Source organism: Tamandua tetradactyla, chromosome 6 (genome assembly GCF_023851605.1).
Source record: "Tamandua tetradactyla isolate mTamTet1 chromosome 6, mTamTet1.pri, whole genome shotgun sequence".
Taxonomy (NCBI): Eukaryota; Metazoa; Chordata; class Mammalia; order Pilosa; family Myrmecophagidae; genus Tamandua; species Tamandua tetradactyla.
This window is the reverse complement of record NC_135332.1, coordinates 39,438,365-39,462,345: the sequence shown is the minus strand read 5'-3', so window position 1 is coordinate 39,462,345 and position 23,981 is coordinate 39,438,365. Positions and strand designations below refer to the sequence as shown.

The 23,981-nt window shown below is 47.4% G+C and overlaps 1 protein-coding gene across 4 annotated transcripts; it reads left to right on the top strand.

Annotated features, from left to right (window-relative positions):
• The first annotated feature begins 2,464 nt into the window (after window positions 1-2,464).
• Window positions 2,465-23,945, top strand: MTMR4 (myotubularin related protein 4). 4 transcript variants are annotated; one of them, XM_077164913.1, is made up of 19 exons: window positions 2,465-2,568; window positions 3,748-3,786; window positions 7,307-7,396; window positions 7,742-7,858; window positions 8,414-8,496; window positions 10,360-10,520; window positions 10,637-10,733; window positions 10,929-11,042; window positions 11,860-12,056; window positions 12,306-12,434; window positions 12,982-13,093; window positions 13,616-13,811; window positions 14,081-14,266; window positions 14,343-14,513; window positions 14,642-14,796; window positions 18,269-19,670; window positions 20,971-21,081; window positions 21,319-21,407; window positions 21,616-23,945. In XM_077164913.1, exons 2-19 carry the CDS (start codon window positions 3,784-3,786, stop codon window positions 21,791-21,793), a joined length of 3,591 nt encoding a protein of 1,196 aa, XP_077021028.1. In that variant the 5' UTR covers window positions 2,465-2,568; window positions 3,748-3,783; the 3' UTR covers window positions 21,794-23,945. The 4 variants fall into 4 exon arrangements, with proteins under 4 accessions (XP_077021028.1, XP_077021029.1, XP_077021030.1 ...); XM_077164914.1 differs by lacking the exon at window positions 2,465-2,568 and adding an exon at window positions 2,752-2,800; XM_077164915.1 differs by lacking the exon at window positions 2,465-2,568 and adding an exon at window positions 2,862-3,378.
• Window positions 23,946-23,981: the final 36 nt, after the last annotated feature.

Genomic DNA, 23,981 nt, shown 5'->3' with positions numbered 1-23,981 from the left:
TACAGTTCCACAATTTCAAGTTTTTCCTTCTAGCTGCTCTAAAACACTGGAGACTGAAAGAAATATCAATATAATGATTCAGCAGGCATACTCCTTTGTTAAACCCTACCTTCTCTGTTATAACTCCTCCTTCTCCTTTGATCTTTCTCCCAATCTTTAGGGGTAGTTGAGCTATGCCCAGTCTAACTTTTCATGTTGTAAAGGAGTATTGATAGTATGAGATAGGGGGATGGAACTAGTTGATGTTCTTGGAGAGGCTGGCCCCCCTAGGTTTCAGGACTTATCTGGTTTAGGAACCTATTTGGAGGTTGTAGGTTTCTGGAAAGTTATCTTAGGATGTGAAACTTTTGTAGAATTGCAGATAGAGCCCTAGGTGTTCTTTTGGGTTAACAGGAATGGTTTTGGTTGGGGTTTGGCAAACCGTGGTAATCAGCAATATGTAGCTGAAGCTTGCATAAAGAGTAGCCTCCAGAATAGCCTCTCAACTCAATTTGAACTCTCTTAGCCACTGATACCTCTTTTGTTACATTTCTTTTCTCGTTTTTGGTCAGTATGGTATTGTCGATATGATGGCGGGCATTCCATTCTTATTTATTTTTATAACTTTTTTTTATTGTATAACATATACACAAAGCAAAGAAAGAAAAAAGCAATAGCTTTCAAAGCACTCTTCAACAAGTAGTTACAGGTTAGATCCCAGTTTGTCATGGGCTACCATACCATTATCTCAGATTTTTTATTCTAGCTGCTCCAGAATATTGGAAGCTAGAAGGAATCAATCAATCAATCAATAAATATATAATCATCACAACGGACTCCATTCCTTTTTATGGCCAAATATTCCATTGTATCTATATACCACATTTTGTTTATCCACTCATGTTGATGAACACTTGGGTTGTTTCTACCTTTTGGCAATTGGGAATAATGCTGAGGTCCAGTTTTGAAAAGGCTGTTGAAAGAGGGTACTGGTTTCTTGCTTTTAGTGGGAAAAAGAGAGTGGGGAAAACTTTCCCTTCCTATGACAGGATTCAATCTCTGCTTAGAATCCAGCCTGGCTGCTTGTTCATCTTAATGACCATCCTTTCCCTGTAGTTGGGGAACTGAGCCTCTTTCCATCTTTCCCACATATTGGTACTTTGAATTCTGCAGCAGCATTTTCACTTTGGATCTGATACCCGCCCTAGGGAAAACATAGGGTATCAACTGCATTCAGCCTCCTGATTCCGTTTCCCCTGACCTGGGGAAAGGGATATGCAGAATCAAGCTCTGCATTATAGGATGCCTGTGATAGAGAAGATAGAGAATTCAATAAATGCCGAAGCCCCTCTAAGTATCAAACATAATAGTGCTTGGAATGAATAAAATACATTATCCTGGGAGGCGGGATTCAACATTAATTTAACAAATTATTAGCGCTCTAGATCCTGGAGCTAAAGCAGTAAACACAGACAAGGTTCCTGTCATCAAGGAACTAACTGCAGTGAAAGCTCCAGTGCTCTATAAACAAACACATGAGGGCACTTTGGCCCTGGGTCCTGGCCTTAGAGCCCTCAGGCCCACTCCAGGGCTGAGTCGACGTTGAGAATGTGAACGGTTCTCTCGTCGTTTGATGGTATTGAGGGACTACGGCGACCTCCAGTGGCTATCCTCCACCCTGTCGGCTCTGGCTCCCGGAGGGAGAAAGGGAGGAGCGAAGAGCTGGGTATTTGGGACACTCCTGTCTCCCTCTCCCTTTTACAGAGGCCGCAGCTAGCTAGTGGCAATCTTAGGTACAGGTTTTCTAACTCTCGGGTGAGATATCGTTACTCGATAGTGACAGCACCATGCAGGTCAAGGACAGCAGAGCCGGCTCTCTGATAAAAGGTGAGGGTTGGCGGAACCCGTCAAGACGCAGGATGGGGAATTCCAGCGCCGCCAATAGTGGAGGACCGCGACCGGGCCTCAAAGCCCTGCTTTCCCGCTCTTAGCCTGCGGGGTCTTTTGGCTTCGGGACCTGATGACCACAGAGAAACCAAAACGCGAATGGATAGACTGAGATGCTCCCCAAGATCTATCAAGAAATATCCCTGCGACAGGGTCATCGCCGGAAGTGGGCGTGACGGCCTTCGCCCCTACAAGGCCCCACCTTCAATTGCGCTGCCAGTAGGCGACAGGCCTCCCCCACTTCCGGCCCCAGGAGCCTTAGCCAGCAGCCCCCGTTTACTGTTCTCCGGTTGGCTGCCGCAGGGACGCGCTGTGATTTCCCATTGGTCGCGTCTCCCCTCTCCCGGCGCCGCACCTCCTCCCTCCCGGTACAGTCTCGTCTTTCGGCACCGGATAGGGTAAAGACTGGGAAGGCGTCTGCCCCACCAGGCCAATGAGTGGTGTGGAGAGTGAGGGCGGCAGCTGCGCGGTGGGGGCGGGGCGAGACTTGGTGTGGCTATTGGCCAGGGCGGCCATAGGCCAGAGATACGATTGGTTGGAAAGAGGGGCGCCGTGGTGGGGTCGACGCCGCCGTCTCAGCAGCTGCGGAAGACGGAAGTGGTGAGAGCGCGGCCTCGGAGGGTCGGGCGGACGCCCGCCTGGGTGAGTCACTGTGTCCCGTGCACTGCCAACCCGGGAATCGCCACGACCGCGTCTTACCCGGCCACGCCCCGGACCCCCACCGGCTTTCCTGAGCCCCGCCCTCTGTCATTCGGGGCTCCGCCTCCTAGTCTCTAGGCTCCGCCCCCAGAACCTGGGCACCTGGGCTTCCCTACCAGCCGGGTCCGCCCCGCAGGGGCCAGATCCCCTAGCTCTGGGATCCTGGGAATCCCAGGTCTGGCCCTTGTTCCACCTTCTCTCCCCCCGACTCCTTGAGGCTGCGTGCCAGTGGGCGGTTAGGCAGCACATCTGCCTTGCCCCCTGCGGGTTCCCCCATGAGGGAGGGTCCTGTGATCAGGGATGCGGGCATGGCCACGGGTGAAGGCTTTTCATCCCCGCAGTCTCCCGCGGGGCTCTGCTGGGTCCCTGAGCTCGGATAGCAGGCATGAGGAAAGTTGTCAATGCAATCTGGCCCTGGCTTCCCTAAGTGGGCCTAGGAGTCCCCATCCTGAAATCTCTGTTGCCTGCACCCATTTTGACAGGTGCTGACTTCCAGGCCTGATCTGGTCTGATTTTGCCTCTGTTGGTTAAATGTGTGGCCTGCTTCCAATAACTTCTGTTCCACTTGCTGTCAAGTACACTCAGCAGGACCTCTATAGCCCTGCTGCCCTCTGATCGCAGGCTATGATTCCCTCCCTCTTGTCCTCTGCTCTGGACTCTGCCCCCAGTAAACAGGTCAGATGGGTGCTACTCTCAGACTCAGAGACCTGCAGATCATTTTTTTGTGGATTTACGCCCCCATCAGGGCCAGAAGTAAGTCCCGGTGTACAGCCTCTCTTCTGAGTTGGCCAGTTTCTTTTGTTGTTGTTTTTGCTTTCTCACAAAGAACCAGGTTTGAAGCATTCTACTTCTCTAAGTCTAGGAATCTGGACTCTTGAGTTCTGCTTAATGATCTTGGATAACAGTCATTCCTGTTCCAGAACTTTATGGCTGACTTCATGCCCTGCAGGATCACTTGTTGCTTTCTCCTCCTGTAGCTTTCACTGCCTCTCTCCGGCATCGTGACTTGTGGCTGGATTCTCTGTGAGGGAATTGGAGCTCACGGGTAGATGTGTGGCATCTGTTGATTCTATGGTGATATCAATGGTGTTCTTTACTCTTATGTTCTTGTCTCCTTAACAGTGAGAATCAGGCAGCCAGGACGCTCACCACGGTAGAATGGTGAGTACTCCCTCTTTCCTGAGACCATTTGTTTTTCATAATCCTTAGATCTTTCCCCAGTGAAGCTGTCCCATCCCTCTTTGGCCTTGAGCTCCAGACTATTCTGTTCAATTTCTAAACAGGTGAAGAAATTAGGGCTTCTTTAAATTGCAAAACATCAGCCAGTATATTGCAGAGGGGCAGGAAACTGCTATAATTTTTTCTGCATGTGCTATGCCACAACATCCCCACACTACCTACACACCACTGGCTCTCTTAGCCCTTCATAACAGCCCCTCCTCTAGCTTTTCTTCGGTTTCTAGTAGAATCTCTGTCAAAGTCCTTGTATTTCATAGTGGGATCCTTGAATATAATGGTGCTTATTTCAGGAATGACTCCACTAAAACTTGAGGGTTTTTCCAGCTTTGGAGTGCTGCTGTCCATTAAGCCACTGTGTAGGCCACAGCCAGCCATTATTCCAAATTCAGGGGACCTCTTAACCCCTGAGAGTAGGAGAAGGAAGCAGTTAGATAAGAAGGGAGTAGAGAGCTACAGGCTCTGACCCCAGAGCAGGCCGTTGCTCTGGCTGCATCTGTTAGTTTGTCAAGTGTCCCGTGCTTAGGGACAGGTTAAGGAATTCGTTTGGTGAAAGGATGCCCCCTTTCATCCCTTCCTTCCATCTGGGTATGTGGTTTGGTATCTGATGGTCCTGGCCCCACTAATTGACATCTCCTCTCCTTTGTCTTTTCTGTGATACGCTGAAAAGAACTTGGACCGCAGACAGCCCAGACTAATTTCAAGCCCAACACCATCACTTAAACACCTTAGGAAAATTACATATTTTCTAGGCCTGAAGTTTCATCAGTAAAATAGGCTAAGACTTATTTCTTGGAAGGTTGAAAGGCTTTAGGGAGGTAAAATCTCAAAAACTTCTATGGATGTATCCTATCCATAGAAGATATTTAATAAAATGTCAGGTTTTCTCTCATTCCTCCCCACCTCTAAAAAGCAACGACAAAACAAAAGCCCTTGGTTCTGGATGATAGCAGGCACAGGGATAAGTTTGGGTTCTAACCAGCTTCTTCTATGACTCTCAGTACTATTTCAAGCCCGTTATTCCTTGGCCCTTTAAACTCCCCCATCTTCCCACCCCTAGGTTTCAAGTCATGTTTTTGTATAGCTCCTGTGGTCCATTGTACCAGATCTTCTCTAGTCCAGTTTATGAAATTTTCTCCACCAGGAAAGATTTTCTTACTCAAACGTCAGAGGTTATGAAAGAAGGGAGAGATATTGTTAAAGGAAAAGGTTTGGGCAGGGACCTTGGAATAAGACTCAGAGGATTTCTCTCAGGAATGTCGAGTGACCAACCTGGCACTAGGCCATGTGTCCACTCCCAGAGGCAAAAAGAAGGGAGGGTATAGGGTGTGGGATTTAGAGAGGACAGGGGACTGGAGGACGCCGAGATGATGGAGTATGGTGGGTGGAGGTTTTGGAGGGAAAGGAGGAAGCGTTGAAAGTGGAAAGCGTATGGGGTGAAGGTAGGTGAGCTCCATCTTGGGGAAGTCCCAGAGGAGGAGAGTGCGCCGGCACCGATATTGTGAAAAGAGGGGCCTGGGGTGGCTCACCTGGGAAGTGGGAAATGAAAAGACGTTAGCGGTCTCGCCTCCCCCTCCCTCGTGGTCTGAGGGAGGTCCAGCAGTCAGGACCCAGGAAATACCCCACGCGTTGGAGGCGAACGTCCTCCCACGCGGCCGAAGGGCTGCGGAGGGGGCGGAGATTGGGGCTGTGGGCGGGGCCCTCGCGGAGCCGTCCCGCCCCTGCCTCCGCCTTCCAGGCGCGGTCCCAGGCGCTCGGGTCGCCTCCTCCCCTCCCTTTCGCGCTCTTGCGGGAGGGCGGAGCTGGGGCCGCTCCATTGTGAAGAGGAGGGGACAGGCGCGCGGGATCCGCTGCCAGGCCCAGCCGCCGGCGCGCTCGCCTCCTGGCCGCGGCTGCACCTGGCGAACCCCGCAGCCGGAATGCGGCGGACGCTCCAGGTTGGCGGGCAGCACAGCGGCTCTGGGGACATGTGTGCTGGTCCAGACCGCCCGCGACCATGAGCCTGACCGCCCGCGTCTCCTGCTCCATGCTCAGCTGCTTCGTAAGTGCGGGCACCGCCTGCGGGGGCCCGGGGCCCCCAGTGCTTGCTGCACTCTCAGCCCCGCCCAGGGCCAGTCCTTGAGATTCCAAATTTCATCCCATCCTCCTTCCCAAGGCCCCCGGCCCGGCCCCGTAGGTTTTCTTTTTTGAACTTGCCTTAATCTTTGGGTACCGCGGATTGTCCTAGGCTGGGGGTGGAAATTCTGTGACCCATCTCGGCCCAACAGCCGCTGCCCTTGACTGCGGATCTCCAGGCCCCGCCCTGCAGGGGTACATCCCTTTACCTAGCCTTCTCCATCTTGGTCCCACCCGCTGCATGCTTGCTTGGGGATGTGGGATGTGGCTAGTTCGATGTTAGAGGGCTGCTCCGGGAGCACAGGACATCTGTGAACCGTCTCCTGGGTTCCAGTCCCCTCTCCCTTCCACCACCCCATCCCTCACCTAACACTAGTCTTTTCTCCTTGACTGTCCCCCAGACAGCTTTTCTCTTTTCTATCTTCCCTGCCTCTGCAGCGCTCTGTACCTCTGCATCATTCCACCCTCTTCTCCTCCCCCTTTGGCTAATGCTCCTTCCCAGCTTCCCCCATCTGTCCTCTCAGATGCTCCCCCCCACCCCTCCCCCATCCTCAGTGCCTGCCAGGCCTCCTCTCTCCCCTGGCTGTCCTTGGGTCTCCTGGTTCCTCCCAGGCACGTGGATCCCCTCTTTTTCTCTCCCTGGTGGTTGGGAGGGGAGTTACTTCTGCTCGCTGTGGGTATTCCTCAGGGATTCCCCTCTGATCAGGACAGGTTGCTTGGGAGGTGGTGGGTGCTTCGTTAGCAGTGTGGGCCTATCAGAAAGATAAGCGTAGCATCCTCCTTCCGAAACACCTTTGGAAAGCATCCATCAAGGCCCTCTAGAGGCATGGGACTGAATCCCCCCAAGCCTCTCCTTTTTGTCTCCTTCCTCCACCAGATTGAAGACTGAAGCTTCAGGGGCCTTAGTGCCTGACTTCCCTCCGTCTCTATAACCAGTTGCCACACCTGGCTCCCTTTTCTCAGGAAGGCACTTTCCCACCCCCACTCCTGTTTTTCTGTTACATTTTTCTTTTCTTTAGTTTTTGCTCCTCCTCCATTTTGGAAATTTTGTTTCTGCAGGAGAGTCCCCCTTTGAGGATCACAGACACCCAGTTCCTCCTTGGACCTTAGGCTTAACCTGAGTACTCCCTCTATCCCATCCCTTCCCATCTCCAGTCAAACCGGACTTCTCTTTTCCCTCCTCTGGAGACCTAAACATTTAGAAATATGAGGGTTATGTGTGTGTGTGTGTGCTGTGTGTGGGGCTGTGCATTGGTTGTGGAAGGGAGCAGAATAAGGACTGATGGACCAAGGAGACCCTGGTCACTTAGGGATGTGACCTTCCTCACAGGGTGAGGAGGGGCCCCCCAGCCTGGAGTACATCCAAGCCAAGGATCTGTTTCCTCCCAAGGAACTAGTGAAGGAGGAGGAGAATCTGCAGGTAAGCAGAAGCTGGGGTCCCAGGTAGGTGGGGATTCCTGTCCAATTAAAAAATAACCCTCCCCTCATCAAAAGATCTCAGAGGGGATCTCGTACCAGAAGCTCTGGCTTTCTCTTCCCCAGTCCCTGGAGGGAGGGGAGTCTGTCTGTATGTGCACTGTGGAGCCTTTGGCCCCAGGGAAGGAAAAGCAGCTTTCCTGTACGGCTGTTGCCTGGTACCGTTACCGTGGAGAGGTACCATGGAGAGCCTTGCCCAGCTTCTCCGAAGGGGATCTCACAGAGCAGGAGCTGAGAGGAACGGGAGAGTGACTCACTCTGGACTGAGGATTCCTCTGCCCCTTGGTAGGTGCCCTTCACAGTGCTTCAGGGTGAGGGAGTGGAGTTCCTGGGCCGGGCAGCTGATGCCCTCATTGCCATCTCCAACTACCGGCTCCATATCAAGTTCAAGGACTCTGTCATCAACGTGAGTGCCTGTTTTGTTCCCATGTACCCAAGCCAGAGTTCAAGATGGGAATGCTCCAAGGTTCTACCTGATCATGTCTCCAAAAAAGTTGGGGTTCCCTTCTGTCTCTCAGTGACCTCATTTTCTTGCCACATTCACCTAGTGATAGGTCTGTCTGTCTGTCTGTCTCATTGTCCTTTGTCCTCTTCCCTCCTTCCCTTCTGCTGTTGTTGGCCCTTCTAACGGATGTAACAGCATCATTGAAAGAGCACAGGTTTTGGCGTCAGGCAAACCTGAGTTCTTTTTCCGCACTGCCATTTACTAGTTGTGACCTTGGTCAACCCACCCAAGTGGGGTTCAATTTTTTCCTTAATATGGTGTGAAAACTTAGGCCTTGTAGGGTTATAATGGTCATTATTTGGGGTTACACACATGAAGGATCCAGCACAGTCACCAGCTACCTAACAGGTCCTCACTAAATGTTGGTTTCCTTCCTTCTGTTGCCAAGTCAGCACCTGGGCTGGGGTGGGGATGTGGAGAGTGGGGGTCTGAGCCTCAGCTCGCCTTTCTTTAAAGGTCCCCCTCCGGATGATTGACAGCGTGGAGAGTCGTGATATGTTCCAGTTGCACATTGCCTGCAAGGATTCCAAAGTGGTGAGGTGAGAACAGCGGGACCTCATTCAGGCCCTCTGGCCCATGCCTCTCTGCTGCCAGGTCTTCTCTGGAACAAAAAGGAAAAAAGCTGCCTCACTTTCCCCATTTGGAGGAAAAGGCAAAAACCCTGTTCTGGGTTGGAACATCCAGTTATTGACCCCCAGTATCCTGATCAGTGTCCTGATGTGAGTGCTTAGCTCATGGGGTCATTGTAAGGATGAAATGAGTTGATATGTAAGAAAGCACTGAGGATGATATTTGGCACAGAGCATTTCATTGTTGTTGACTCATTTATGTAGTCTTTTAATGTATACTTATTGAGCACTGTACGCTATGCTAGATGCTGTTCTAAGTATTGGGGATATGGTAGGAAATAAATAGAGAAAAAATTTCTACCTTGTGGAGCTTATATATTCCAGTGGAGAGAAATTAGCAGTAAATAATAAATGAGTAAAATAGGTTAAATGATGCTAAGTGTAAGGGGAGAAAAGGAAGCAGGGAAAGGGGGTATGGAGTGCTAGGGAGTGTAGGGTGTAGCTTTGAACAGACTGATCAGAAGGGTTCACTGACAAGGTGACATTTGAATCAAGACTTGAATCAAGTGACCATGCGTGTTTCTGGAGGAAGAGTGTGCCGGACAGAGGGAAAAGTGTGTGCAAAGGCCCTGAGGTGGGAGTGTTCTGTGCCTGGCATGTTGGGAAAATGGCACGGAGACTAGTATGACTGGAGTGGAGTGCACGTGGGTGAGAGTGGTGGGATGTAAGGTCTTAGATGTAAGGGGAGTGTCAGACTGTGTAGGGCCCTGCACACTATCATAATGGCTGGCTCTTATGTAGAGGGAAACAGGAAGCCACTGAAGGGTTTTGAGGAAAAGAGCCATGATTCGATTCGTGTTTTAATAGAATCACTCTGGCTGTTCTCTTGAAAATATACCAAAGGGACAGGGGCAAAAGCAAAGGCAGAAAAGACTAGTTAGGAGGCTGTTGCAGTTACCCAGGTGAGAGAGTGTGATGGCTTGTCCAGGTGGGAGCAGTCAAAATGGTGAGAAGCCGATCGATTGTAGATGTGTCTTGAGGGTAGAGTTGCCAGGACGTGCTGACAGACTGGATGTAAGAGAGAGAAGTCTGCAGTGACTCCAAGGAGTATTCAAGGATGCCCGGTGTAGAGCCTGCTGTGTGCTCAGCACATAGTAGTTGGTGGGAGATTCAGGAGGAGGATCTGCAAGGCTCTTCCCTTCCAGGAGGTTAAAGTTTAGTTGCTGAAGGAAGGCTTAACGTGTGGGCAACATGCTATGGAAAAACTTATTTTTAATACTCCAAGAACATTAAGGATCAAGAGCAGAAAGAATCTGTGGAAGGGAGTAGCCTGGGAAGGCTTCAAGAAAGAGGTGGGACTGGACCTGTTTTCAAAGTATGGGTTGGATGTGGCGAGGCAGAGAGGGTGATGTTACCAAGCAGAAGTGTAGAAACAGGGAGACAGGGACAATGTGAGTGGGGACCTCCCACCTGAAGCAGGTGTGTGCCGGGGAGTCAGGAGAAAACACTGATCTGGTGGGGAAGGGACAAGGGATGCAGACACGCAGGGCCATGTGGGGGTGTTTAGATTTGATAGGAGAAATGATAGCTCCCCATTAGAGGGGAGAAGTGTATTTCAAAGACAGGAGTTCCTGGGAAGAGAGTTGTCATCAGAGGCAACTTCTCTTGGATGTTGGCCAGTCTCCCTGGTCCTCTCCAGTGTCCCCATGCCTCACCTCATGCATTCCAGCCTCCTCTCCCCACAGCTGTCCTGTAGCCATGTTTCTGACCTTATGAGCCCATGGCACACCCCCACCCCTTACCTCACGCAAGCCTGTGGTTCTTGCCTGGCAGGTGCCACTTCTCTACATTCAAGCAGTGCCAAGAATGGCTCTCACGGCTAAGCCGGGCCACAGCAAGACCTGCCAAGCCTGAGGACCTCTTTGCCTTCGCCTACCACGCCTGGTGCCTGGGGCTGACTGAGGAAGACCAGCACACCCACCTGTGCCAGCCAGGTAAGGCCAGGCTCTTTTCTTCAGAAGGCTTCTCCTTGTCCCTTGGTTCTCATCCCTCCTCCACCCCTGACCATTATCCGTCTTGGAAGCTGACAGGCCAGGGGGCTGTGTTGCAGGAGAGCACATCCGATGTCGGCAGGAGGCGGAGCTCATGAGAATGGGCTTTGATCTGCAGAACGTCTGGAGAGTCTCACACATCAACAGCAACTACAAGTGAGTGGGGTGGGGCACCAAGCACTAAACCAAACCCACACTTCCTCCACATATGGATAAAGCATGTTGGGCACAGCCTCCTAGGTTTGTGAGGGAGGAGGGCTCTCTCACCCTCTCCCCACACAGCCATCCACGTGGGTCTTGCTATTACATGGCTTACATCCAGCTTGGTGACCCCTTCTGGTCTCCCCTCAGATTGTGCCCCAGTTACCCCCAGAAGTTGCTGGTTCCTGTGTGGATCACAGATAAAGAGCTGGAGAATGTGGCTTCCTTCCGCTCCTGGAAGCGGATCCCCGTGGTCGTGTATAGGTGAGGAAGCAGGAGTGGGAAGGAGGGAGGCTGTTTTTTATGCAATAAGGAAAGAGTCAGAAGAGGCTTGGGGCAGCCTGGAAACTGATACCTTATGGGGGGTGATCACGAAATAATTTTAAAACAAAAACTGCTTCAGTTTTGTTTCTCCAATGGATGAGGCTTTGGGGGAGTTTATTTACTATTTTTTGAGGATGTGTGTGTGCATATGTGAGAGAGAGAGAGAGAAAGAGAGGGAGGGAGGGAGGAATGGAGGGAGATTGCAATAGAATAGGCATCTGTAAACTATGGCCCATGGGCCACATCTAGCCTGCAGCCTATTTATGTATGGCCTGTGAGCTATGAATGGTTTTTCATGTTTAAAAAGTTGTAACAACCAAAAACAGATGTAATAAAAGCTGGATGTAGTTCAGGAGGCCTAAACATTTCTATCTGGTCCTTTACTGAAAAAGTTTGCTGACCTCTAGGATATTGTAGCTAAAATAGAGTGACACAGGTAGTAATTGTGAGGTTTAGAGTTTTTCATGCTTTTGGCTGAGGCCTTGCTCTCCTGCTGTATGTCTGTACCTGAAACAACTGCTGTGCAGATTTGATGAGTCAAAGTCACCTTGGGAATACAGAGCCCATTTGAGAAAATGTACCTGACAGTGCTTTATAAATTGTAAAACGCACTAGAGGGGTTACAGGCTTTTGGATGGCCTGAATGAACTGGCAGCCCTGCTGGCTCTGGAGACGTTAGTGTGGCCCGCGTGGTCCCCATGGTAGGCTGCTGCAGACTGCAGATGCCAAGGGCTTGATGGGTTCCCTGTTTTGATAGACACCTGCGCAACGGGGCCGCCATTGCCCGCTGCAGCCAGCCCGAGATCAGCTGGTGGGGCTGGCGCAACGCTGATGATGAGTACCTGGTCACATCCATTGCCAAAGCCTGTGCCCTGGACCCAGGGACAAGGACCACTGGGGGTGCCCCCAGCACCGGAAATAGTGACACAAGCGAAGCCTGCGACACTGACTTTGGTAAGTTATGGGTGGTGCTGGCAGGGGAAGGAGCCCCCCACCTTGGCCTCATTGATTCCCAGGGAGTCCTCGGTGAGAGGATGGGAAGAAGAAAACTACTCAAGGGTGTCGGGTCCCCACCCTTTGGGAGGCCGTGAGGGGCTGTGAGGGGCCTCTAGTTACATGCTCCTTTTCTGGAGGTGGAGTGTCATAGGACCAGGGTGCAGCTGGATGGCGGGCTGACCCCAGGTTTTCTTGCTGTGTCTTTAGACTCCTCCCTCACCGCGTGCTCTGGGGTGGAGAGCACAACAGCCCCTCAGAAGCTGCTGATCCTTGATGCTCGCTCCTATACAGCAGCTGTGGCCAACCGGGCCAAGGGTGGAGGCTGTGAATGCGAAGGTAGTGTGTTTTCCCAGTGTCTGTAGCCGGCCTTCACAGCCTGTGCTCTGGGCGGATTTGGTGAGGAGGGAATGTGAGGAGGGAGCTGTTCAGTGGAAAGAGCCAAGCAAATCTGGCTTGAAATCAAGACTGTGCTACTTATTCGCTATGAACCGTGATAAGTTGGTAATTCTGTCTAAGCTTTATTTTATTATCCGTTAAATGGGGATGATAAATACCTTGCAAAGTTGGTGGGCTGATTATAGAGTTTATGTACATATAATGTTGGTACAGAACAGCTACTATTTATTGAGTATTTACTATATATTGTCATTACTAGTACTCCTACTATTTGTTATTAATACTGTCATTACTACTGCTACATTCAGTAGTACTAAATTTACTATTGCTAAATCTGAGAGTGATTTAGATTTTAAGAGTATATTTAGGTGCCTTTCTGGAGTATTCTGCCCTGCCAGGGAAGTTTTGCCTAGTAGAATCTCTTTTATGCTGGATACCTATCTCCAGAACGTGCTCCTATCTCCATTCTCCTCTCTTTTATCTACAGAGTACTACCCCAACTGTGAGGTTGTATTCATGGGAATGGCCAACATCCATGCCATCCGGAACAGCTTCCAGTACCTCCGGGCTGTATGTAGCCAGATGCCCGATCCCAGCAAGTAGGTGTTCCCTGCTCCAGTTCCATCCCTCATCCAGTTCATCCAGCCATGATAATGGTGACCCAGTCCCATTCCTTACCTGGTGCCTCATGTTCTCTGAGGATGATGGGGAGATGGAAAGTTTGGTACCTGCGGGATGGGGAGAGTTGAGTGCAGGGGGCCAGTTCCAAGAACACTTTTCCAATTCTTGGCCAGCAGTCTGGCACAATCACAGAATATTGGATTCCTTTTGTTTGGGCCAGTTGCCCTACTCAAAGAACACAGAACTAGGGAGAGAAAATATCTAAATGTGTATGTGATACTACCCAATTCCTCTCTTGATCCCAAGAGACTCTTCTCTGCACCAGGTCCTATCTGCCCTACCTTGCAGTTAGATTCTTCTTAGGAAAAAAGCCATGAGTTCAACCTCTTGGTTTCATCCCTCACTCTGGGCTTAGTTGGGTGCATCTGGATATGGGTGGTGGAGAGACTGTAGTAGCCTCAGCACCATTAGTGACAGACTTGGTTTCTGCTCCTGCATAGCTGGTTGTCAGCACTGGAGAGCACCAAATGGCTGCAGCACTTGTCCATGATGCTAAAGGCAGCTGTGCTGGTGGCTAATACAGTAGACCGGGAAGGCCGGCCTGTGCTGGTACACTGCTCAGATGGCTGGGACCGGACGCCACAGATTGTAGCCCTGGCCAAAATACTGCTGGACCCATACTACAGAACATTGGAGGTATGGAGAGGGATTGAATGGGAAAGAACAGAGGGAATCAGGGTGGCGGGGGTGGGAATAGGGGTGGGGAAAGTGGATATCTTGGATCCTCTGGATCTGTCCTGGGGATCTTTCAGCACAGGACATTGTAGCATTGCATCCTCTTCTAGTTTAGGTCAGTCTTGGTCCTCTTTGGAAGCTGCCGGCTTCCTGCTTCGGGCAGTCCCCTGGGGAGCAGCACACTAGCCTTTCCAGAGAGGCCCAAGGCTTAGACCATCTTTTCTCTACAGGGCTTCCAAGTGTTAGTGGAGTCTGACTGGTTGGATTTTGGGCACAAGTTTGGAGATCGCTGTGGCCACCAGGAGAATGCAGAGGACCAAAATGAACAATGTCCTGTGTTTCTCCAGTGGCTCGATTCTGTGCATCAGTTACTCAAGCAGTTTCCCTGCCTGTTTGAGTTTAACGAAGCATTCCTGGTAAGTCTTAAATCCAGGGTGTGGGACAGCAATGTTGACCCAAGGCCCCGAAGTGCAATCTCTCTCTGCCCTGTAGGTAAAACTGGTGCAGCACACGTACTCCTGCCTCTATGGCACGTTCCTGGCCAACAACCCCTGCGAGCGAGAGAAGCGTAACATCTACAAGCGGACCTGCTCTGTGTGGGCTCTCCTGCGAGCCGGCAATAAGAACTTCCATAACTTTCTCTACACACCCGGCTCAGACTTGGTTAGACTGATTGGAAACCTACAGGGGGGACAGGCTGAATTGGGGCGGGAAATAAAGGGTCAAAGGCTTAGTGAAGGAAGAGGGCCTGGGAATGTCTTACAAACACTAACATCATGCTGCTTTCCTAGGTCCTGCACCCTGTGTGTCATGTCCGAGCACTGCACCTCTGGACAGCTGTTTATCTGCCAGTTTCATCTCCATGCACACTTGGGGAGGAGAACATGGATCTTTACCTTTCTCCTATGGCTCAGAGCCAGGAGTTTTCTGGCCGCTCTCTGGACAGGTAAGAAAGACGCCTCTTGTGCTCTCCTCTCCCCAGTAGGAAGGCAGGCAGTACTGCTTCATGTCTTGTCTCAAAGTTGACATTATGAGATATTTCTTTTATGAGATATTTAAAAGCAACTTCCTGAGTCAGTTAAAGAAGAAACTTGGCTCAAGCCTTGCCGCTAGCCTGGGGTGCATGCTGTGTCTTTTCAAGGTCCTTTCTTTAGATAAGATTAGTTAACTTCTTTGCTTCTGTCACCCCATGTGACCTACCAAGCAGGGGAGAGGAGAATGAAGCAGGAAGGACTTTTTCAGCAAGGTTTGTGGGAATGGTCTTAATTTTTGTTCACTGATACCAGGCATGGGGACCTCGCTATCCTTAGTAGAAGCCGTTGCTCTGTTTAGCATTTAGCTTCCAGGAGCATCTGACTCTCAGGGAAATGCATTCTCACAAGGGGAATGGCTTTTACATGCCTCCCTCAAAAAGAGGGCACAATTTAAAGGGAGACATAAAAATTAATGTTGTCTCCTAGCTGAGTATTTGTGAAAATATATATTTTTGGGGAATGGGATGGGATTGAGTAAATTATAAAAGTGATATATACTCCTTATTAAAAAATGTTGAAAACAATATAGAGGTAGAAAATACAATCCTTTCTTCCTAATCCTCACAGATGTCCACTGCTAACACTTCAGTGCATGTCCTACTGGTTGTTTACTTCTTCGAAAATATATGTAGAAATGTTTTTTAAAAACAGAAACAGTATCATGTTTTGCACGAAAGCAAATTGTTTTTCTCTCTTTGTATAATGGCTGTCATTCCATGTTAGCACATATAAAGCTATCTAAATGTTTCCAGTGGCTGCACAGCATTCCAAAATTAGAGTGTTTCAATTTATATAACTGGTTTCCTATTAGTCGTTTTCATTATTATAAGGAGTGATTTAATGAACTCCTTATAGGTACTTATTTGTGCTGGTATTTATGCAGGATAAATTCCTAGAAGTGAAAATGCTGATTCAAACGATATGTACATTTCAAATTTTGATATTTGCTTATTGGCTGAAGGTTTTTTTTTTTTTAATTAAACTATAACTTACATTATTGGTTGAATGCTATAAAGGAAAACATACTACTCAACACCCTAAATGATAGATTCTAGGGTCTTTTAAGCTAGGTCCATTGTCAGGAGCACATGGATGGTCTTTAGGGCATGGGTGAATCCTCTCCCTGAATTGTGCAGAATTTAGGTATAGGCTCATATGTTTATTTTTCCAGGGAGAGGGGCCATAACTTTAAGAAATCCTTAATAAATCCTTAATAAATTGGGTCAGTGACCCAATTAATAATCATTGCTTAAAATCCTTATCTAATTTTTCGATTCAATGCATGTATCTTGAATACCTACAAATTGTCTAATCTTGTACTTGGTTACATGGGCAGTATCAAAGAAGTAGAAGATACTGTCCCTGTTTCGAGAATCTTTTAAGCTAGAAGATAAGACACAGACAAGTCGAGAACAAGTCAAACAGTCATCAGCTAAGCAAATAAGACTGCGTATAGTTTAAGGTTGGTTAGAGAAATGAGAAATAATAAGGGTTATTTGGTGGCTATTTATAGAGACATATTCATGAAGGACCAGGCAAGAACCATGCCTTTTTGTGTCTCCAGATTCTGGTCCAGGGCCTGGCACATAATAGGTGCTTCAGTAAATATTTAAGTGAACAAATGAATAAATGGATGAAAGGGAGTATGAGCTGGATAACAAGGTTATTGGAGAGGGTTCTAAAGTGGTTGGATACTTGAGAGAGAATAAAATAAAAAATCTCGCTGGAACTGGCCGGGATTATTTTGGGGGATAAAAAGAAATAAATATGGGCCAGTTCATCCAAGACTTGGAACATTACACTGAGTTTTGATTCAGTTGACAGTAGTAAGTCTTTATAGGAACTCACTGTGACCTGGTGACAGTGGAATTTTTGGAGAACTTATCAGTGATCGCTAAAAAGCAAGTCAGGGTGGTTGAAGGCACAGAGACCAGTGAAGGCTGTTGCATCAGTTCAGATATAAGGGGACAAGTCCCTGGAAAGGGGATAAGATTAAATTCAGAGACATCATAGAGAAGTTATTAGTAGACTGTGCAATTCATTGAATGTTGGTTGGTAGCAGTGAAGAAAAGAGGAGGGTAGATCAAAGACAGATTCCAAGTCTCTGAACTCAGAAACTTGGGAAATATTAGTACCACTGATAGACATTGAAAAGTTGAAAGGAAGGGCCAGTCTGGGAAGAAAGAGGAGATATAGGCAGGTTGGGGTTGAAATATTGAACAGTTGATAGGTGAATTTCCCTAAAGGAAGCATGAGTGGCCTTAGTTGCTTTAAGGACTTTTGAACTGTGTTAAAAATCAGGGTGGTTATTCTTAAATGTCCATTGCCCATTTGGGTGCACAAGTGCCTCTAGAGTTCTTTGAATGCTGTATGCTAGGGGAAGTTTCTATGGTGATTTAGGAGTCAGAAGGAGCATGTTGCTGCTGCTAAGTGATTGTAAAATGTTGTCCTGCTTATTTCTGTGGTGGAGGGATAAGTTATAATAAAGTAAGTTGTCTAAATGGGGTGGTTGTGAGTGCCGTCTTAGTTTGTGGTTGATTGCTTATACATCCATACTTTGGCAGGTTCAGTTCCAGACCACTGCAGTAGAGTGAGAATTGCAATAAAGCGAGTCACACAAATTTTTGGTTCCCCAGTGCATATAAATGTCATGTTTACACTATACTGTAGTTTGTTAATTGTGCAATAGCATTTTGCCTAAAAAAACTGCACATACCTTAATTAAAATATGATACAGAGATAAAAAGTCAGCAAATGATATTGGAAAAAATGACACTAATAGATTTGCTCCACATACAATTGCCAAAAACCTTCAATTTGTAAAAATTGCAGTATCTGCGAGGCACAATAAAATAAGGTTTGCCTGTATTTTGAATTATTTTAGTAACGTAAGGAGGTATAATTTATATTATCATTTTACAGAGAAATCAAATGTCTGAGAGGTTAAATAACTTCGCTGTAGTCCTCTAGCCAATCAGTATCAGAGCCAGCATTATCGAACTCTAAAACCCATCTTCTTTCTTTTACAGTGATAGAAGCAGTTGGATATATAAGTTTGAGATTGTATCCCAGTCTTAGCTGGAATAGAGTTAGAAGACAGCGTAGAAGGCAGCTGAAACCATAGAAGTGGTTGAGATTGAGATTGCCCAGGGAGATTGTGTAGGGTGAGGACTGGCAAGCTGAAGACAAACCCTGGGTTCTTGACAACAGGGTCCATGCTCTACACTTTTTGTGTAGTTGACTTTCAGTGAACATGGGTTATTTATAATTTTAAATGTCATTATTTTGTGAACTTTGACTCTGATATTGCTCTGGTGACCCGATTCCATAGACCAGAGATGACTCCCATTTCCTGAGCTGGAAGCATTGTATTTGTCATTTCAGATTACCTAAAACCAGATCTATGGATGATCTTCTGTCTGTTTGTGACATAAGCAGCCCTCTGACTCGTACATCCAGTGACCCTAACCTGAATAACCACTGTCAGGAGGTCAGAGGAGGTCTGGAGCCCTGGCACAGCAATCCTGAGGGATCAGAGACAACCTCTGTGGATTCCGGGGCAGGAGGTCCTCCACAGAATGTAGGAGAAATGGGTATTTCTCTCCCTGTGCCGAGCAGCCAGAAAGATTGCTTGAGCAACAAATCTTTCAAGAGCCACAAAAGCTGTTCTCCAAGTTACAAACTGCTTAATACCGTGGTGCCCCCAGAAGTGAAGAGCAATACCTCTGATCCTGAGATCAAAGTCCTAGAAGAGACGAAGCCACCAGCTCTAGACCCTCTTGCCCAGGATGAGCTGGATAGGACTTTAGATGACACAGGGGAGCCATCTGAACATTTTCCTGAAAAAGATGCTGTCAGTGCTCTCTCTAAGGCCTTTTCCAACAAATGTGATGGAATTTGCAATTTTCTTGAGCCTTCCCAGGACTCCCTTAGAGACACCCCCCAACAGATCCAGTTAGACTCGGTGTTAAGTGTGCCCTCCAGCCGTGTTCCCCATCACAGTCTGAGCACCCTTTGCAACCCATTGAGTGCTCCTTGCCAAACTCCTCTAGACCCAAGGCTTGGCTTCCTCAGCCAAGATCCTCCAGGTTCTGGGGCAAGTATCTCCCACCAGGAATACCCCAGTTCTGTGCCGGATCTGATCCATGAGGAGGAAGACACTGGCAAAAGAGGAAATAGTCAGAATGGGCAGTTACTGGAAAACCCTCGCTTTGGGAAAATACCATTGGAATTGGTCCGAAAGCCAATTTCTCAGAGCCAGATTAGTGAGTTCTCTTTTCTAGGGTCCAACTGGGACAGCTTCCAAGGGATGGTGACTTCATTCCCGAGTGGGGAGACCACTCCTCGGCGGCTGCTTTCCTATGGCTGTTGTAGCAAGAGGTCAAGTAGCAAGCAGATGCGGGCAACAGGGTCCTGCTTTGGGAGCCAGTGGGCTCAGAGAGAAGGAGTGAAGTCACCTGTGTGTTCTAGTCATTCCAGTGGACACTGTACTGGTCCAGGAGGAAAAAACAACCGAATATGGTTGTCTGGTCACCCAAAGCAGATCTCCGTCACAAAGCCTGTACCACTGAGCTGCCCTTCTCCTGTGCCTCCTCTCTACCTGGATGATGATGGACTCCCCTTTCCCACGGATGTGATCCAGCATAGATTACGGCAAATTGAAGCAAGTTACAAGCAAGAGGTGGAGCAGCTACGTCGACAGGTGCATGAGCTCCAGATGAGGCTGGATATCCGTCACTGCTGTGCCCCCCCAGCAGAGCCCCCCATGGACTATGAGGATGATTTTGTAAGTATTTACCTACTACCATCCATTCATTCATTCTATCCGTCCTGTCTTCCGTCCACTTAGCATTCGTTCATTGGATTACTTCGTACCACCGAGTTATTTGCCATAGGATGAGAGGCATAATTCCTGCCCCTCAAGGATCTCACAATCTAGTGAGAGAGACAAGTAAACTATTAGTATGATGTTCTTAAGTGTTATGATCATGCAAGGCACCAGGTGTTAGGGCACTGGGGCTGGATGGGGGATGGGCAGGAAGTGAAAAGCCAGAGAAGGCTTTCCTGAGAAGATAATGCTTGAGCCGAGTGCTGAGGAATGTGTGGTATTTAGCTAGATGGTCAGTGAAATGGGAGTGTGGTGGGAGGGGATTTTGGAGTAGCAGATGGGGACTGGAAGGATCAGCTATGAAGAGTCTTATTTGGTAGGCAATGAAATTTTAGGCCAGAGAGTAACATGATAAAATATGTATTTGAAGAATGCTACTCTAGTATTCTGGATGAGAATGGGGCAGTTGAGACTTTGGTTGGGAGGCTGGTTTGGTCACTTTGGAATAATTCAGGTGAGAGATGATGAGAATCATCTGGCTCTGCTGTGTCAGGGGACCTGGTTCTGGCACAGCAGTCCTAGGGGGCTTTTGGAAGCCAGCTTCCCCTTCCCATGATACCGTCCTATCCACACAGGTACTTCCCTTTCTCCCGTGGCCTTTCCATTTGCCTGCTGTCTACTTCTTTGCTGGTGGGGTAGACAGGGTTAACCAACTTATTTTACTCTTCAGGGTGATGATTTAGAACAGGTGTTGACAAACTTTTTTTGTAAAGGGCCAGATAGTAAATATTTTAGGAATTGTGAGTCATATGGTCTCTGTTGCAACTACTCAGCCCTGCCATTGTAGCATGGGAGCAACCATATGTAAATGAATGAGTGTGGCTGTGTTTCAATAAAATTTGATTTACAAAAACAGTCAGTAGGCCAGATTTAGCTTATGGGTCATGGTTTGCCAAATCATGGTTTTGAATGTCATGAGTGGGGTGTTCTTTCTACACAGGGATATAGCATATCAGTTAAGTGCATGGGTCTGAATCCAGAATACTATGTTCAAATACAAGATTTGCTACTTATGAGCTCTTAACTTTCCCTATGCCTTAGTTTCCTTATTTATAAAACGTGCATAACAACAGTATACGTCACAAGATTGTTGTGGGGAATTAAATAAGTTCATGCATGTAATATACTTAGAACATGCCTGGCATACAGTAAACAATAAATGCTAGTGATAATTATGATGTCTTTGCCTTTTCTTTAGACATGTTTGAAGGAGTCAGATGGCAGTGATACAGAGGATTTTGGCTCTGATCACAGTGAAGACTGCCTTTCAGAAGCAAGCTGGGAACCTGTTGATAAGAAAGAGACTGAGGTATGTCAAGGAAAATGCATGAAGAGAACATATGTGAGCCAGAGAGTTTTAGTTTTCAGAGATGAGTAACATGTTGTAGTCTGAGCTCCCCCAGCTGAGTGTCTTCTTTGTAGGCAAGCTGTGGCCAACTATAAAGACCGGCCTTGCCATTTTCTCCTGGGGTGCTTTCCTTGTTGCGGTGTTTTTCTTCTACTCTGTTGACAAGGGCCTGAAATTTTTCCTTGTGCCTTCCGTCAGGTGACTCGCTGGGTTCCAGACCATATGGCATCACATTGCTATAACTGTGACTGTGAATTCTGGTTGGCCAAGCGAAGACACCATTGCAGGTAAGATGATGTTTTATATGATTCAATATGGTACATAAAGCAGTGCAGTTAGAACTCGTTCAAATTCATTTGAAAATAGAGATAGCTTTATAGGAACTATTTTTGTTTTCTTCCAGCTTTTTTCTTCATTGACTCAGGTAAGGCCTTGCAGACTATCCTTTAGTCTCTGTATATTGGTGTTTCTGATGACCTCTCTTCTCTTTGACAGAAATTGTGGGAATGTATTTTGTGCTGGATGCTGCCACCTAAAACTGCCCATTCCTGATCAGCAACTCTATGACCCAGTTCTCGTCTGTAACTCATGTTACGAACACATCCAAGTTTCTCGTGCCCGGGAACTCATGAGCCAACACCTGAAGAAACCCATCGCCACGGCTTCCAGCTGAATGCCAGAGGAGATGATCTGTCCAGTTTTAGCAGGTTTGAAGGGAGGATTTACTTCAGGTGTAGTTTCGAAGGTTCCTTGGTGTGGCTCATGAAATCACAGAGCTCAAAGCTGCCGTCTTGAGAAATCTTCCCTGGTACCATGAGACTGGAGCCAAGGAACTCCAATTGGGCAGGAAGTCCTCTACTGGTGAGACCCCTCACCTTGGGGTAATGGTCCTGATCCAGATACAGAGTCTGGAAGCTTAACGTAGAGTTGGTGACTCCAGCTTCTTTCTTCTAGGGATCACAAGGTGATGATTTCATAGATACTGCCTGGTGCAAAGTGCCCCAAACAGCAATAGAAAGGCATATGTATAACCAAACTCCAAGTGATAACCAGACCTGTCTTTCCCCTGCCTTGAAAAAAAGCAGACTATAGTGTATAAGATAGGAATTCCTATCCTATTTGAGATGAAATATACCCCGTATCTCTGTGCTCTGTGTCTGTGCATGAAGGCTCAGTTTTTAGAGGCACTCCCTCTAGTTGCATTAGTTCTGTCTTTCTGTGGAGTTTGGTTTAAAGACTGGTTCAGCCAGTGGAGATTTCGATGTATTTTTCACTTGGCTCATTGGCCACCATCAGTGAATATTCAGTTTAAGGGGACAGTTCTAGGGAGTGAGACATTTCTAGGAGCAGAGGAAGACTGCTCATGTCCAGTCCTGGCAAAACTCAGTTGCTTGAGCTGTGAAAGTAGTAGTCTCTGTTACTCAGTGGCAGCTCTCGAGGTATGCACTGTGAAGTATGAGGAGACAGGAAAGAAAATGATCCTTGTGAAATATCTGCTGACTTGTGCCCTACCCTTTGCGCCTGACTTTTCCTAGTTGTCCTGGTGCTACCACAGGAGCTATACCTTGATCCTCTCCTGGCATGAAAATGAAACAATGGGTTTTGTTTTGGTTTTTACTTTTTTCTTGTTTGTTTTTGGTTTTGTTCCACCACCCACTTCCCCCATGTTGTCTTTCCCTTGGCTGCTGCCTCCTCTGGGTCACACTGCTTCTTATCCTGAACACTTGACACCTTGAAGGTAGAATTTAGTGTTTGGTTTTTACCTCCTAGAATATGCTGTTTGGTATGTGAGGGTTTCAGTAGAAAATGCTGCTGTCTATTTCTGTGCACTTAACAATGGAACCCAAACAGAAGAGAATAAAGCGTTAATACCAAAATTGGAAGAGAAAATGTGTCCATTTGGACCAAACATTGTGGGGTTTTTTTTTGTTTTTTGTTTTTGTTTTCATCTTACTATGTACTTAATATGTTAAGTGGCACTTAACCAAAAGATACAGTGATATAGCCATGTTCTTGGTTGGGACAGATACAGTCTCCTTGGCCTATAAGGAAACCATTAGGACTTCCTTTATACATTTTCCTTAATTTGTTGGTGTATAAAAGATGAATTGCATTTAGGTTTACCTTGTTTTAAGATTATGGTAGCCAGCCATCTGCCAAACTGCAAATTTCATGTTGCTTTCCAGAAAAATAATTTTTTTCATTCAAAAACAACTAGGATTTAGAACAAGAATTGTTATTTGTCCTGATCTTTTCTTCAGTCCTACAGAGAAACATCTGTGCTGCTTTTATACTTGCCATGGATGTAACCTAAAAAGTTTTGGCATATTTAGGTCAGCCTAGCAGAACTTTTTTTGTTTAGATGGAGTTGAATAATGGAGAGCCTGTGTCTGGGAAATTCCTGAGATCACTGAAAAAGTAACAACTGTTTCTTGTCTATGATACATAAAATTCTTCTAAGCATTCTCTCAATCATTAAAATTTTACTGCCAGTTCTGAGTGGCTTTTTAATGAACTTGACTTACATTGCACTTCACTCTGCCCATTTTCAGGAGAAGTAAGATTGGTAACAGTTGGGGAGACTGTATCTGTCTACTTTGTATGGCTGTTTTGAGGGACTGTCCCATGAGTGAACAAACTGCATGGCCTTGGAGAGAGAGACTCTGGGCTCTCTGCTCAGATGTATTCATCAAATACTCCTTTCAGAGCTCTTGTGGGTGTAAGTGACATGATGTGGCCAAAAATCCAAACTGTGCAGTTGCGTTGTGACAAACATGCAATGTGCTGTAAAAACTCAATACAGTTTAAATAAAATCTCTATATTAGTGCTGCTTTGTTGGGTCTTTTTGTTCATTTTAATT

What these genes read in the sequence shown, in the direction of transcription:
- MTMR4 (XM_077164912.1), top strand. Translation starts at nt 5,858, where the DNA reads ATGAGCCTGACCGCCCGCGTCTCCTGCTCCATGCTCAGCTGCTTC. An exon ending in TCAAGGACTCTGTCATCAAC is followed by an intron (nt 7,859 to 8,413) that starts GTGAGTGCCTGT and finishes CTTTCTTTAAAG; the next exon opens with GTCCCCCTCCGGATGATTGA. An exon ending in TGGACTATGAGGATGATTTT is followed by an intron (nt 19,671 to 20,970) that starts GTAAGTATTTAC and finishes CCTTTTCTTTAG; the next exon opens with ACATGTTTGAAGGAGTCAGA.